Raw genomic sequence first — 17,215 nt, 5'->3', positions numbered from 1 at the left:
CCTTCACGCTGTCCCTCTTTACATCTATTCAGATTTTCTTGGGGAAAAAAATGAATAAACACGATAAGTTTCTTGTTTATTATTACAAATGTTGCAAATACAAATGTTTATAGGTATTCATTTCATATCTTTTAAAAACAAATATACTTTATTTCCTCATAGCATATCATTTAGGTAATTATTATATTTGCATGGCATAAGACTTTATGGTATGAATATATTTGTAATCTGTTCCTTATTTATGGTGGTATTTATCTTGCTTTAGTCACAGCCATGCCTGTTTTTATTTTATTTTTATTTTTTATTTTTTTTGGGGGGTCCGGTCGTGGAGCCTGAACTCTGGGCCTGGGCACTGTCCCTCAGCTCTTCAGCTCAAGGCTAGCACTCTACCACTTGAGCTACAGCGCCACTTCCGGCTTTTTTTTTTCTGCTTATGTGGTGCTGAAGAATCGAATCCAGGGCCTTAAGCATGTAAGGCAAGCACTCTACCACTGAGCCAACTTCCCAGCCCCCCTGCCTGTTTTTAATGTGACAGAGATATTGTTTAATGTTCTTTCCTAATGATATTTTTCTCTAATTTGTGTCTAGAATTTCTGTCCATATCACAAATGAGATTATGTATAGTTATTTTTTTCTTTTATACAATTGCTGTTGTTTTATAATCAAGTTTATGCTCATCTTCATAAAATAATTTATTTTTCTTCTGTTTTCATGCTTTGATTTGATGTAAAAATTCCAATATCATTGAATTACTGTTATATTCTATTATCAATTTCATGCTGTTTCATAGAATAATTAAATTTCTTTATTTCCATGCTCACCATTGAATTAAAAGACTTATTTGATTTTGACAATGAGCCAGATAGTTTCTACAATCATTCTTCCTAGTTCCAAATAAGGAGGCTTAGACAAAAAGAAGTAAGATGCTAGTAGTGGTATATTCATAGAGCTAGGATAGGTGGTTTGTGGTTGCATATCTGGCCTATCCGTGAGAGATATTTCTATTCACACAACTAAAATGAAAACCCAGATATACCTAGTACTGAGCCCTTACCCATCATGATTGTGTTGTTCTTCCACTGTGGTGCCTTTAGTCACATTCCCCACTCCCATTTTTTTGCATACTTAAATTACTTGGCTTGATAAAGCCATAACCTCATTGGCACAAGGGAATTTTCTTTTTATTTATTATGATCTTTAAGTAGTTGTACAAAGGATTTGCCATTTAACAAAGCAGTACCTGAATACAATGAATTTTGATCTTTGATTGAAATATTAATGTACTTCTACTTTTTTGAGTTTACTATTTCTGCCTTTATTATCTCCATTGCTAATCTTGCATCCTCTTTAACTTGAGCCACAAATTATTTTCCAACAGTTTTATCACTAAAATTTTCATTTGTTGTGCCCCATCTTCTTTTCTATTTGCTTTTGTGCAAACTCTTAGAAAACAGAATTCTTCACAGCCACCTTGGTTGTCACAGGAGTCTTTGAAGGTATCGTGCTCTTTTCCTAGGAATATTTGTGATTAGGCAGTTAAGTTATATGTTTAAATCAACTTAGTCCCAGTGAAACATCTTTTTAAAACTCAAACAGCATAATCTGAACATTAGAAATTTACACCTGTCATACATAGCTTGCGAGACAGTCTTTGTCAGAATTAAATAAACAGATACAAATGCTCTTCACTCCTGAATCTTCAGTTAGGATACATTTTGTGGATTCTAAGATTCAGAAATTTCATTTCTTTTTGATATGTGCCCATACATGGGCTCAAACTCAGGACTTTGTACTCTTATTTGGCTTTTTCCACTCAAGACTTACACTTTAAAACATGAATCATACCTCCTCTTTTTGCCAATTAATTGGAGATCAGAGTCTAATGGACTTTTCTGTCCTAGCTGGCTTTGAATTGAGATCCTTAGGTCTCAGCCTAGCTAGGATTACAGATATGAGTTAGAAGTGTCCAGCCAAAATGTTCTTGACTTATTAAAGGACTTAAGATTAGTAACATTTCAATATGTTAAATATTACTCATCCATTTTTACTTTGTTCACTAGCCAATAAGAGAGTAACGAAAGAAAATAAATCTCTTCTATGAGACAGACAAGCTGTGTATCCTTCCAGTGTGTTGAAGTCAATGCTTAACTTTACAAGATTTGTCCAATGCCTCAATGTTAAGTTCAGTATTAAGTCAATGTTATTTATCTAATGAGTCAGATGACTCACATGTCACCCTGTTAAACATTGTCATTATTTTGCAATATTTCCATTTTCAGGATAATATTCTCTTGTGTGAATGAATAATAAAAATATTTCAGGAATTTATTCTCCACAATTCTATTAAAAAAAATTGGATGAGGCGGGTTAAGGTGACTCACATTTATAATCTTAGCTGCTTGGGAGGTAGAGATCAGAAGGATCATAGTTTCAGACTAGCCCATGCAAAACATTATGCAGACCCACCAAACAAGTCAGATTTGCAGTTACCCACTTGGAATACACTTTTAATTGGCTTTTTGGTAAAAGCTTATTAGCACAGAATAATCTATACATATAAGAAAGGATAAAGCCAATATTTAAATTTAAGCGGTGTTCATCTTGATCAAAGTTCATTTTTCCTTTTGAAATATCAAATATGCTTTGCCTTGATGTAAGATGTATGTCCTTTATTTGAAAGCCACTGAATTATGAAGAAAACCGTCAAATGATCCTCGAGATTGGAGTCAACAATGAAGTTCCACTGACTAGAGAAGTAATCCGAGTGACATCCATGAACCGAGCCTTGGTTACAGTTCACGTGAGGGACCAGGATGAGGGACCTGAGTGCATCCCTGCATCCCAATACGTACGGATTAAAGAAAACTCAGCAGTAGGCTCCAAGATGAATGGCTACAAAGCATATGACCCTGAAAATAAAAACAGCAATGTTTTAAGGTGCAACATAATTCATAATTACATAGTAAATAATACACTTCTCATAATTGAGATGGCTACTTATTTTGAAATATGATGCCAAAAATTTATTATTGTTCATTTACAGATACAAAAAGTTACATGATCCTAAAGATTGGATCAGCATTGATGAAATTTCAGGATCAATCACAGTTTCCAAAACTTTGGACCGAGAGGCTGCGACTCCTAGAAATGACTTATATAACATTACAGTCCTAGCAATAGACCAAGGTAAAAATAAATAAACAAAATGGACAACATTTAAGTACTTTATAAGGAACCAAGAGAAAATTAGTTTGTCTTGTGCAGAATTATTCTTGTAAGTCTATGGAATTCTTAGAAGTTACCTTGAAAATTCTGGTTCTATCCCTCAGTCACGTCATAAAATTAACTGCTGAGAAACATGAAACCATCCTGTATTTATTTTTATATTTCTACATAACAGGACCTTAAGTGTTTATGCCACATGTTTTACAATTATTAGGTAAAGATAATCCTTTGAAGTTTGTTCATTAAAAAAAATGTGCTGGTCCTAGGGCTTAAACTCAGGACATGGGCTCTATCCCTGAAGTTTTTTTTCCCTGTGCTCAAGCCTAGGGCTCTATCATTTGAGCAACAGCTCCACTTCCAGTTTTTTGGTAGGTTTTTTTTTTTTTTTGATTGGTCATGGGGCTTGAACTCTGGGCCTGGGCGCTGTCCCTCTGCTCTTCAGCTCAAGGTGAGCGCTCTACCGCCTGAGCCACAGCACCACCTCTGGTTTTCTAGTAGTTTATTGGAGATAAGAGTCTCATGGACTTTTTGGTAGTTTTTTAATTTTTAAAATGTTTTTATTAATAAGGTTTTTTATTGTGAAAATACCGTACAGAGGGGTTACAATTACATGAGCAAGGTAATGAGTACATTTCTTTTCTTTTCTTTTTTTTTTTTGGGGGGGAGGGGTCTGGTAGTAGGGCCTGAGAGGGCACTGTCCCTCAGCTCTTCAGCTCAAGGCTAGCGCTCTACCACTTGAGCCACAGTGCCACTTCCGGCTTTTTTTCTTTTTGCTTATGTGGTGCTGAGGAATCAAACCCAGGGCCTCATGCATGCAAGGCAAGCACTCTACCACTGAGCCACCTTCCCAGCCCAATGAGTACATTTCTTATCAAGCATTGTTGCCTCCCCCTTTGTTTCCGCTTACCAAAGTTTAGTCTGTGATCCTCAGATCTCAGCCTCTTGAGAGCTAAGAGTCACCAGAGCCAAGATGACTTTTGTTCCTTTAACCCCAAATTATAAAACTCTGGCTTCATATTAAAATAAAATATAACAATGTATAGACATAATTTAGACTAATTGAATCAGACCATCTTGCTGTGGACCCAGATACTTTAAAAATAAAATACCTTAAAAATCTCCCTAGCTAGTTTGATGTGTATGATAATTAGAATTACTTTTCTGAGCCGGGAACTGGTGGGTCACATGTATAATCTTAGCTATTCTGGAAGTTGACATCTAGGAAACTAAGATTTGAGTACAGTGGAGGCAGACAAGTTTTGTAGACTCCATCTCTAAAAAAAACAGCAAAAAGCAGGACTAGAGGTGGAGCTCAAGTGGTAGAGCATCAGCTCAGAAAGCAAGCCAAGGAAGTTTTGAGTTCAGATTCTGAAACTAGTGAAAATAATTTTCTGTCACCACTTCAAAGCTTACATCCATCTGCATCAGATTCCCAAGGGATAAGATTTTGCAATTCAGACACTCATTGTTATTATTTAGTAGTAATAATGGTTAAAGTTTCCTTGAAACATGCATCAAGAAATTATCAAATGCTAATGCTTGTGCTTAAGAACTATGCAACAAAACGTCATGAAGAACATTAAAAGTAAAGAAATGTGTTTCTCTTCTTAGAGGGTAGATCATGCACAGGAACGCTTGCTGTGAATATTGAAGATGTGAATGATAATGCGCCAGAAATACTTCAGGATTACCTCGTAATTTGCAAGCCGAAGATGGGCTATATGGACATTTCTGCTGTTGATCCTGATGAACCGATCCATGGAGCTCCATTCCAGTTCAGCTTGGCAAACACTTCCCGAGAAATCCACCGACTATGGACCCTCAACAAAGTTAATGGTATTTAATAGAAAGAATGATTTACATGCTTTGAAAGAACTCTACAACTAGAGGATGGGTTTACTTGTTTACCTATGTAAAGCATATTGCTCAATTCACTTTTATGTAGTCAAATACAATTTCATTTCATATAGTTAACTTAATCTTTTGCAAATGTCATATGGTGACGATGCACACACACACACACACACACACACATAAACACACACAAACGCACACACATACATTAGATAAAATAAGGGAATCATAATTTTGATGCAGGTAGAGTTTGCAATAAAGAAAAAAAAGCTTTCTTAAAATATTAGGCAGCATGCTGGGTGCCAGTGTCTCACACCTGTAATTCTAACTACTCAGCAGGCTGATATCTGAGAATCACAGTTCAAAGCCAGCCCAGGCAGGAAAGTCCACGAGACTTTTATCTCCAATAAATCACTGGAAAACCAGAGTGTTGTGGCTCAAGTGGTAGAATGCTTGCCTTGTGCTGAAGAATGCAGGTACAGCACCCAAGCTCAAAAAAAAAATTAGGCAGCATAAGGAGTGTATGTGTGTGTGTGTGTGTGTGCATGTGTGCGTGCATGTGTGTGTTTTTGCCAGTCCTGAGGCTTTAATTCTGGGCCTAAGTCCTTTACCACTTTGAGTCACAGTGCCACTTTTGGCTTAGTCTGAGATTAATTGAAGATAATAATCTCAGGGATTTTCCTGCCTGGGATGGCTTTGAACTGCAATCCTCAAATGTCAGGATTACAGGTGTGAGCCACCGGCTCCTGGCTATGGGTGTGTATTTTTTTAAGTAATATCAGTACAATGCAGAGAGGCCAGGAGAGAGGTTGTTTAAACTGTATTATATAGGCATGGAAATGAGAAATCCAGGCCTAAGTAAGAGCACAGTCTGGTTTCCTGGAAAGGGAGGTGGCGGGATGTGGAAAGAGATCTAGCACTGGAGACTTCAGGAGCTGCTTGCAGTGACAGTAGCTTTTCCTATAACAATAGCTTGTATTTCATCTGCACTTCACTCTGTTGTGTTACGTTCTTTCATGCAGCTACACTTTTGTACATGTCCTTTCTGCCAACACTACCTCCTTTCCACATAGTATCTCATTTTATTTATTTATTTATTTATTGGGTCCGGTCGTGGGGCCTGAACTCTGGGCCTGGCGCTGTCCCTCGGCTCTTCAGCTCAAGGCTAGTGCTCTACCACTTGAGCCACAGTGCCACTTCAGGCTTTTTTTTTTTTTTTTTTTTTGCTTATGTGGTGCTGAGGAATCAAACCCAGAGCCTCATGCATGCAAGGCAAGCGCTCTACCACTGAGCCACCTTCCCAGCCCCTCATTAAATTTATGAAATGCTTGCTATCCATTAGGTAGTGCTCTAGGATACACAGAGATGATCAATGAAACATAATCCCAGTTCAGATGTTCCCCAATCTTTTATGCCCTGTCTTGCAGCACATTTCATCGCGTATTATCACTGTATCTCTTTCCTCCAATACCTGAATTGATCAGAATTAGAATCCATCTTTGTACTTCTGGTCCTGTGACTTTTAGATACTGTTTTAAATGTGCCTATTTAATCAATATTTAGTTAAGAAATAGTCACAGAAGAAAAAACATGCTAGGTGATGGAGTAAATTGGTATTAGAAAGTTTAGAACATTTTTTTAAACTATGTGGAGGGTTGTGTGGGAAGGATGAAAAGTGATAAAAAGCCTTGTGTGGCAGGCTGAGACTGACATTTGTATTGTAGGTGACAGCAGATATACCTTGGGGATTTTTCAAGAAAGGCAGAACTGCATCCGGATTTATGTCTCATAAAGTTGTCATTGGTGATGGGAATTTGAGGAAGGCTGAGTTGAGAAAGAAAACCAGTAGTAGTGATTTTGCACTGCTATGAATAAATAAGATACAACCTAATTATGGCTCAGCTCGGGGGCTCAGAAGGAAGGGACTTACAAAGTCTCACCTTAGACACCGATGATTTTGAAGGGTCCCAAAGTAGACAATGGAATAATTCACATTCCTCTGGGATGCTTTCTGATATTAAGTGCATCCAAAGTCTGAAATTTTCACAACTGGAACAGTACATTTATCAAGGCTTAGGCATTCCAAATGACTTCCAGTTTGTACATTATGTGTTTATCATTGAACTTGATTTATTATAAAAACACAAGGAAGTTCTGAATGGCATTAAAAGTCTGTAGAGCTTTTGGTTAATTAACAGTAACATAACATGCAAGGATGATTAGGGGAAATTTACCAACATAGTTGATAAAAACAAATCATTTGAATTGGGTGCCAGTGGCTCATGCCTCTAGCTATTCAGGAGAATGAGATCTGAGAATCATAGTTCAAGGATAGCCAGAAAAGATTCTGTGAGACTCTTATCCAGCTCACCATCAAAAAGCCAGAAGTAAAGGTGTGAATCAAGTGTTACTCAAGCTATGAGTAAAATTACTTATCAAGAGCTCCAGAATCTGAATTTAATTCCTAGTATTGGCGTGCATGCATGCGCCCACGCACGCGCACACACACACACACACACACACACACACAATCTCCAAATAAAAATCTCCAAATTCTGTGATTCCCTGTAAGTTTTACTGACATAATTAGTTTTTTCCCCCTGTGGAGATTACTTCTAGATTCAAGGCATTACTAATAATAACAAATGTATTGCATACTCTGAAAAATAGTTTTACATATTAAAGATAGATGACTAAAAGAATATGAACTGAAGACATCCTTTGCATATTGCTGTAGGAGAAACAGTAAGTTTTACAGTATATGAGCTAGCTCTAGGAAAAATACTTGAACTGTTCATTAAGAGCCAGTCTAGCATTATTAGTTTGTATCTAATATTATTTCATTATTTAATGGAATATTAAATATTGCTGGAATATTGGGTCACTCTAATGTATAACTATAATTATATTTATTTTGTGTTTTTTTAAATTTGACATGAGATCTCACTATATAGCCTAAGGTAGTGTTGAATTTGCTATCCAACTGACAGCCTCCTGAGTGCCAGAATTTTTGGTCTGCTTTCACACTTGGCTCCAGATGATTTTTTTAGGAATATCTAAGGACTGACAAGGGTCAACATTAACAATATTAGTACTTAAAAATGTAGAAGATAGTTCTCTATTTGTACTCTTTTGCATGTGACAGGCAATTCTTTGCGGATAATACCCTTTAAAACAAGTATGGTGAAATAGATGCTAAGGAAAGTCTGCATGATCCTTTTTTCTCTCTTAATTTACTTTATTGTTATTATGATGTACAGAGAGATTACAATTACATGAGTCAGGTAATGAGTATATTTCCTTTTTGTATAGTGTTTTCTGTTCTCTCCCTCTCCCATCCAGTCCCTCCCTCCCATCTCTGCCATGAGTTCTATAGTTCACTTTCATCAGTGTCCAGTGAGTTCCACTGCTGCACTGTTTCACCCTTTCCCCTTGATTCCTGTCCCTTCCCACAACCCTTCCAAAGGTATACACTTGAATATACCATACATAAAGTATAGCAGATAGAATCTTCATAAACTAAAAACTTTAAAAGAAAAGCTTTCTTGTTTCCATATCTTGGAGTTTGTTTCATGCTCTTATAAAAAAAATGCTTAAACCCTTCTGTTTTCTTACAGATACAGCTGCCCGTCTGTCATATCAGAAAAATGCTGCATTTCAAGAGTATTCAATTCCTATTACTGTGAAAGACAGAGCAGGCCAATCTGCAACCAAAATCTTGAGGGTTAACTTGTGTGACTGCACTCACCCAAGCCAGTGTTTCCTCATGGCAAGGAGTGCGGGCATAACCCTGGGGAAGTGGGCCATCCTTGCCATACTACTGGGCATAGCTCTACTCTTCTGTAAGTTTCCACTTTACTTGAGATTAAAGTGCAGAGTAAAAGATTGGAGGGCAGAAAAGGTTTTTAAAAAGTAAATGTGTTAGTTGGGCACGGGTGACTCAGGCCTGTAATCCTTAATCCTAGCTACTCAGGAGGCTGAGATCTGAGGATCATAGTTCCAAGCCAGCCTGGGCAGGAAAGCCTGTGAAAATTTTATCTCCAATTCACCACCAGAAAACCAGAAGTAGAATTGTGGCTTGAACTGGTTGAACACTAGCCTTGAGCACTAAAGCTCAGGGACAGCCCTAGCCCAGACCCTAAATTCAAGCCCCATCACTGCCAACAGAAAAGTAAAAAAGTGTTCCAGCAACCATCAAGTGTGACTTCTTTTGGGGTTAATATCTGAATTATGTTTGAATATTTTCTGTAGAAGGGAACATAACTCTTCTTGAGACAGAAGATTTCCTACTTGGACAGAATTTTGAACATTTAGATTGCATCAAAAGTCTCAATATCCCATTTGTATTTCTTAGTCTGAATGCTAGTCTGTTTAGGACTGATTAGAACAATCTTAAATTCTGCTCCGTGAAAGTCCACTAAAAGTCACTTTAATTTCATATCTATCTCCTCTCAGCTATAGATTTAGGGAAGATACTGAAATCATAATGATCTCATTTTTAAATCTAAGCTAAATCATGGTTAATTGATTTGGAAAGATCAAAATAGTTCATTGGGAATCAGTAGTTATATTTTTTAAAATTTAATTGTAAAGGTAATTGCATTTTCTTTCTGCTGCCCTTAGGCCATAGGAAATAAAAAGTGACTCTTTTTTGTTCCTTGTGTATTAAATTGACTTTGGGGTTTGTTTTGTTTTTCTTCAGCTGTACTGCTAACTTTAGTATGTGGAATTGTTAGTGCCAGAAAAGGGAAAAAATTTCCTGAAGACTTAGCACAGCAAAATTTAATTATATCAAACACAGAAGCACCTGGAGATGATAGAGTGGTAAGTAACTTTTAATGAATATTTCTCTTTCTCTCAAATATTTTAAACTCTTCTTCATAAATTTATCATGAAATGCAGGAGTTAATTTTATACTTCGTACTTGGGCTAAATTATGTGAACTATAAATATTTTGCCAATAGTTAAGCCTTTGTATAGTGGCATTTATTAACTTCTTAAACCAGATTTACTGTTTTAGTTATGCTTTCCCCTCTTCTTTAGTATTATAATTGAAACATTGATTTTATTTGCTTGTTATAACAATAATCTTTTTGGCTACTCTGCAATGTGTATTTCCAGATATTATTCATTTCTCTAACTCTTTGATCATCTCTAATAGAAAAGAAAGCTTGTGGAAAGTATTAAAACAATAATTTTTTTAAAGATAGATTTTTTTTTAAAAAAGGGGTATGTTTGAAAGATTGCTACCATTCTCCTTTGTTGATTATTTTCAGGTCTTTGTAGGGACTTGGCTTTACAGTTCTGTTTTGTGGGAAGTATACAAACAGTACTTAGAAGGTTTATTTGTTCTCAAGCAATTCTATTTTTTTATGGAAATAGAATCTACTTTTATGGAAAAAAGAAATAGGTATCTGAGAGTAAGCCAGTATGATAAAGCCCTGTTAAAGTTCAACAATAATATAATTTGTGAGTCTACTCATAGACTTTGGATCAACCAGGAAGGCTTAAAGAAAGAGGTACAGCTGACTGTGAGGCTGAAAGACAAAGACAAGGCTGAAAGTGAAGAGATGGTGAGCCTAGCTAAAGTAGAGGAAAACAGCCTAACGAAGAAGAAAGGGGATGGCCAAGTTTCGGGGCTCTTTAATAAATAGAAAACAATTTGCTTTGGAATAAAACTTGGGCATGGGAATAAAGGCTTGCTATTTAGGCACTGGACAAGAGGATCTGGGAATGAACTGGGAGATGAGACTTCTCCATACTACTGAAGGATATGGGTTCGTTGTGGTACCCTAAGTCAGGAGGGGATCAGTGAGAACGAGAAGACATTACAGACTGGGAATGTGGTGGCTTAGCATCTTTTGATAGGATTTAAACATGAGGTAACTCTATGATGATAATAATAATTGGAATATTGAAATCGAGATGAATAAAGGCATAGAAAAATGGGCTCTTGAATGAATTTCAGGGACGAAGTAGGAAGTGGAAACGAAGTATTATAGCCTATTATATTATATTATATGTACCAAAGCCAGGAACAATGATACATTGGTCCTTTTTTCTGTCTCAGGATAATAATACCTTTCTTCCTTGCTCTTTTTATCTTTCCTTCCTTTTTCACTATCATGCAAGAAGGCAACCAGTCTATGTTCTGTATTTGACAGGCCTACCTGCTCAGTACTGTGATTTTTTCTGTAATCTGAAAGGAAAGTCAGAAAATGAATTTAGTGTTTTGACAACTCTTGACTCACCTCATAGGAAATTCCTATTTTATATCTGAAAATGGGGTGGAGGCATTTTATGTATGTGTTCTTTACCATTTGGTGTTAGCATTGATGGGCATTTTATCATATTTATACCTCCTCTCTTAGAGATATTTCTCAAGAGTTTGGTATTATTAATTCATATCAAAGCAAACTTTATAAGCTGTCTGAAATAGAGTGAATACAATAAAATCACTGAGGGAAGGTGGCTTTTAGTTTTGGATCAGAGTTCTAGTTGAAGGCTTTCAAATGGGATTAGAAGTTAGTTGAAAAACCGTGGACTGGAAAAGCCTGCCTGGGATTTATAGACAGAGGAACGAACAGTTGCTACTCAGAGAGACTCTGGAGGAGCTAAGCAGGAACGAATGGAGGTAGACACAGCCATAAATTCTGTGGGCCAGTATACGTTTTCAATTCTATTCAATTTCAATTCATTATTCATTAGCTTAGAAGTATGTCTCTGAGCCTGTGTTTATAATGACAAAATTACGTCAACAAGGAGAATTAACCATCAGAAATTTATTATTGTTGTTTTTGTGGTGGTGGTGGTGGTAGAATTTTGTCTTAATCAACCTAAGTAAATATAGGATAGCACTGCCACCAAATGGCCACTTTTAAATTATCTTCCTGGGAATATTTTTCTGAGGCAATGAAATAGTATGTATGAATTTTATAAGTATATTTCAGTTGCAGTAAATCATCTGAACTTCCAAGTCTTCCACTTTAGAGTTTATGTACATGAAATAGAAGGAAAATTCAATTAAAACCAAAACAATGCAGTGGAAAGCCTAATTAGAACAGAGGCTCTTATCTCAAAGGTAGTTTGATACTTTATAATTAGAGCTCACATGATGAGGAACAAACTTTAACAAAGCTTCTGACTTGCATCTTCTGGTAACTTTTCTCAGCTACCCTTGAACCAAGATCCTCCTAACTGTGCCTTCTGGGTGGCTGGCACCACTATAGTTTGTTTTTGAGATAGGGTCTTGCTAACTTTGCTGGACTGACCTGTTAGCGCCCCCCCCCCCATCCTGTGATCCTTCTATTTCCCCTCCCCAGTAAATGGAATTGTAGGCAGACATGAACCACCATGCCCAGCCTCCCTATGCACCTTTGACTTCAGACTCTCTTACAGGTATGCATCTCTCCCACTCCCCACGATACTCTTACTGGTCCTTTATTCCCCTACTCAAGAGTTTTCCTGGGGTATTCCATTTACCTTCCATTTACCTTTGCTAGATTGGAACTTTAACACTCTACTTATATGTGTTTTAATGCAGTACTTCTGTGCTCCTCAAACATTCTGTGTTTACTTAGAGAGATGAGTGGTCACATTCTTACTGGTCTATTTTTCTCTCTTTTTGGAATAAGAGTTTCTTAGAGCCTCATCTTTTCATGCCTTTGCATGTACACACATAATTAATTACAAGCTGATGAGTGCCTATTGGATGCGTGAATGAAAACTGAGTAGATGTTCTGTATCTATTCTGACTTTCCCTGGAATCCAGTTCCTTCCAGCATGACTTGTGTGTTGCTTTGTAGTGTTCTGCCAATGGCTTCACCACCCACACTGCTAACAACTCTAGCCAAGGCTTTTGTGGCACCATGGGGTCGGGGATGAGAAATGGCGGACAGGAAACCATTGAAATGGTGAAAGGACACCAGACTCTGGACTCCTGCCGTGGGACCGGCCATCACCACACCCTGGATTCCTACAGGGGAGGACACCTGGATGCGGACAACTGCAGATACACCTACTCCGAGTGGCACAACTTCACTCAGCCTCGACTCGGTGAAGTGAGTCCTCCAGGTGTTTTTAACTGCTAGTGGAGAACCCCAGGAAGTTGTGATGAATATTGATGTTCAGAAATGACTGTTCCAGAATGTTCCATGAACCTTCTCTTGCTCATTCTGTTCATTTCCGAGTACTCATTGGTTTTCTTAGATAAGATATCCTTATTCCTCTGTCATAGATACTTAGTTTGTAAAATACCACAAGTCAGAGGTTTCTAATATCCTCCACTGGAGTTTCATCTTCAGAAGAAAGTAAAAAAATCTCCTTTATAATTACAGATTGCCCAAATTAAGTCTGTATTTCATTGTGACATTACAGACATACATGTGTCAATTTAGGATAGTTTCTTGATTTACACAAAATGTTTGTTGTTTTCACTTTTTCCCCCTCTAAGTTGACTAATTATAATCACGTATTTATAGGGCATTGTAAGCAATAGTATGGAAAATGTTTAGTGTGTAGAATGATTAAATCACCTCAAATATCTTTTTTTGTTTTTTGGTCGGACATGGGGCTTGAACCCTGAGCTTAGGCGCTGTCCCTGAGCTCTTCAGCTCAAGGCAAGTGCTCTACCGCTTGAGCCACAGCGTCACTTCTGGTTTTCTAGTGGTTTTTATTAGAGATAAGAGCCTCATGGACTTTCCTGCCTGGGCTGGCTTTGAACTGTGATCCTCAGATCTCAGCCTCCTGAGTAGCAAGGATTACATGTGTGAACCACTGGAACCCAGCTTGAAATATCATTTTGATGAGGGCATTTGAATTTTATTCTTAGCAATCTTACAATATACAACCCACTATTATAAGCTATAGTCACAACTGAGATATTTTTAGTATTATAAATCAGTAGGCAAATATGAAATTTTCTTCCTGTGATTTCTAGTCCACTTTTGGGCATTATCAAATAACTTAGTTAATTCATTGATATTTTATTATAAGTTTTCATATTACTAATAATGATACCGTAAGGTTCAATTTCTAAATATTTCTTTCTTCCAAATACTTTGTAATTAGAGATTAAAAAAAGAAAAATAATAACACAAAGAAAGGAGGGATTAAATAACAGCTTCTCAATCTCCATCAAAATTCCTGAAAAGCTTCATTATAAACAATTCTAATTCCATTAACTTTTCTGTTTAAAAATTTTCTCAGATGATTTTTATGGGCAGCTAAGGAAGGAGAACTTGGGTTAAATATTCTTTATGGAATTAATTCCCACATCTTTTTTTTAAAAGTAGGGCTACTAGTTCCTTTGTAGCAAACTGAATCAGGCCCCCTCAATCCTTGGTTTAATGGCAAATAGGCTATGTTTTGTGATATGGTTGTAGTTTATCATATGTCCCTAGCAATGATGTTATTTTCCTGTATGACGATGAGTTAATATTCTTTTATGACCAACCTGAGAAGAACACAGATTAAGACACACACAGGAGTATTTTCAGGTCCTAAAGAAAGATACTTGATAACAAAGGCCACTCTAGTGACTCTGATTTAGAGAGGGACTGAATGCAAAGACCCGAAGAAAACGAGACTTAAGATGTTTAGTAGCTTATAAAGTAACAATGTCAAAAGTAATAGAGTAGGGTAAGCCAGAGCTTTTACTCAAAAAAATAGGACTGCTTAATATCCAAGATCAAATCCCAACCATTATACATATTGTGAATAAGCCTGACCTCTAGACATAAATTTAAGAGATAAATATTCCTTAATAGTAAAAAAAAAAAATGTTTTTAAATGTGTGTACGTAACTTTCATTTCATGGGTTGTTAGTAATGTAAGCTATACTGACTTTACAATATAGTTGTGATATAGACCAATCATGTGCATTTTTTGTGTGTAGGAATCGATTAGAGGACACACTGGTTAAAAAATAAACATAAAAGGTAAATAACAAATACATTTTATGTTCCTGTGTTTAATTTGTGTAAAGCAATAATACAAACATTTCTTTTGATGTTACAGAAGTTGCATGTGTGTAATCAGAATGATGGCCACATCTCCTCACCAGACTATGTCCTCACCTATAACTACGAAGGCAAGGGCTCTCCAGCTGGCTCTGTGGGTTGCTGCAGTGAAAAACAGGAAGAAGATGCACTTGACTTTTTAAATAATTTGGAACCCAAATTTCTTACCCTAGCAGAAGCTTGCACAAAGAGATAATGTCACTGTACTGCAATTAGGCCTCACTTACTAGATATGCTGGAAGTTTCAAAAAAATGATGCTGGAAAATTCCATTCAATTTACATACAGATTGGTCCTGACTTACAGTGTTTTGAGATATGATGTTTTGACTTTATTATAGTGTGCAAGTGATACATCTTAGGGAGAAGTAGTGCTTCAAATTTTAAATTTTAATATTTTCCATGGTGGGTGATATAATCCACAACATGGATTAAAACCATAAGTCTCAGACAGCTACACGATAGAAAGGGAAACAGCTGATATTCTATGATGTAATGGGTTGCTGGGCTACAATGTTGACCAGTCTGAGTGCATGATGTGCATTTTCAATTGAGTGACATTTGCAGCTTATGTTCCGCTTTATTCAGATATAACCTTCTCTTAACCAGAGGAGTAAAAAAGCACGTATAATGAATTTTTATAAGTTTTTCAAATTCAGTGCCTTACTAATTTGTATTTGTAAAGCAATTTCTGTTATATTTCTAAGACATGCAAATTATTTTAAAACTAAGGCAAAGAGCAAATCTTATGTTATAGTTGAATTTAGAGTATATACAAGATCATTCTTCTTAATAAATTCATTGGATAAACATTAGTTAGAAAAATAGTGAGGCTAGGTCAACACTTTATTACTATACTTTTTCTTCAAGTGATTGTTTAAAAAAAGATACAATTATTGGGTACCACAATTTAAGGTAGTTTTAGGAATAAATAGTCGAGACTAAATTAAATTAGAAAATTTGCTACCGTACTTGGCCTTATTTTCAAATTCTTTAGTTTGGAAACAGAATTTGTTGAGTAGTAATTTTCTATAGGGGCATAGTTTAAAATGAATGTATAAAATATTGATCAATGAAATATGAAAATCAAAACAAAAACAAAGAAGAGAACATCAATAATTGAAAATGAGGCTGAAATATACTCAGCCCTTCTATAATGTTACCAAGATTTTCAAAAAAATAGAGCTTCCTTTGTCAATATTCATGTGTTACATAATACCTGAACACACCAGTAAACAGTTCGTGTAAACTGGAATGGTTTATTTAAACTTGGAAACAAATCAGCCTTTTCTGGCTTCAATGGGGGAAAAAGAGGACCTGGTTGAAAGTTGATTTGAATTGTCTCACTGACAGAGTTCTGTATCCACTAACTGGCAGCAAGTTGAAGAATACCCACACAACTAGGACTCAATTTTCTGTTGGCAAGTCTTGGGAAGTAATCTAAGTCTCTTTTTCTTCTTCTTTTTTTTTGGTCGGTTGTGGGCTTGAACTCTGGGTTTGGGCGCTGTCCCTGTGCTCTTCTGCTTAAGGTGAGTACTCTACCACTTGAGCCACAGCACCACTTCCAGTTTTCTAGTGGTTTTTATTGGAGATAAGAGTCTCATGGACTTTTCCTGTCTAGGCTGGTTTTGAACTGCAATCCTCAGGTCTCAGCCTCCTGGGATTACGGGCGTGAGCCACCGGCGTCCGGCTTCTTCTTCTTTTTTCTCCCTCCAATACCCAATTTTTTTTTTTTTTTTATAAATTTACAGCCAACTAACTATGCCCTGTCAGTCAGAATTTGAAGGCTAGGAAGAACTGGGATGTAGCTTTTCATGAAAACAAGTGGTCTTACCACACTGTCCTTAGACTCAGGCCCACAGACCTGTCCCTGCTCGTACTGTGTGATCTGAATTTCCTTTCCTAATTTGCTATCTATCTCAGAGTAGCATCAGCATGACTCAAGCAAAGCCAGACCTCCATGGCCAACATAGTCCAAAAGACTTCCAGCAGAGATTCATTAAGGGAGAAAATATTCCAGGTTTCCACTCCTCCTTCAATGTGAATTGTTTTCTATCAATTTGCTTTGCTACAAGGAATTTTACAATCGTAGAAGATACAGGAATCATTAAGGAGGAAA

At 36.7% G+C, this 17,215-nt stretch overlaps 1 protein-coding gene across 4 annotated transcripts in view; it reads left to right on the top strand.

Moving 5' to 3' along the window:
• The window catches only part of Dsc3 (desmocollin 3), a 41,382-nt gene extending 26,006 nt beyond the window's left edge, over positions 1–15,376 (top strand). For 2 of the 4 annotated variants that reach the window (XM_042675202.1, XM_042675203.1), the window contains exons 10-16: positions 2,681–2,937; positions 3,044–3,186; positions 4,837–5,061; positions 8,697–8,921; positions 9,782–9,903; positions 12,885–13,139; positions 15,097–15,376. In XM_042675202.1, coding sequence (XP_042531136.1) covers positions 2,681–2,937; positions 3,044–3,186; positions 4,837–5,061; positions 8,697–8,921; positions 9,782–9,903; positions 12,885–13,139; positions 15,097–15,294 — 1,425 coding nt within the window. In that variant the 3' untranslated portion in view covers positions 15,295–15,376. Of the gene's footprint in view, positions 1–2,680; positions 2,938–3,043; positions 3,187–4,836; positions 5,062–8,696; positions 8,922–9,781; positions 9,904–12,884; positions 13,140–14,974; positions 15,002–15,096 lie in introns of those variants that run through there. The other 2 variants (XM_042675204.1, XM_042675205.1) reach the window with 1 other exon arrangement.
• The last annotated feature ends 1,839 nt before the right edge of the window (positions 15,377–17,215 follow it).

This window comes from Dipodomys spectabilis, unplaced genomic scaffold (genome assembly GCF_019054845.1).
Source record: "Dipodomys spectabilis isolate Male_0828 unplaced genomic scaffold, ASM1905484v1 ptg000024l, whole genome shotgun sequence".
NCBI lineage: Eukaryota > Metazoa > Chordata > Mammalia > Rodentia > Heteromyidae > Dipodomys > Dipodomys spectabilis.
This window is presented reverse-complemented; position numbering and strand designations above follow the sequence as displayed.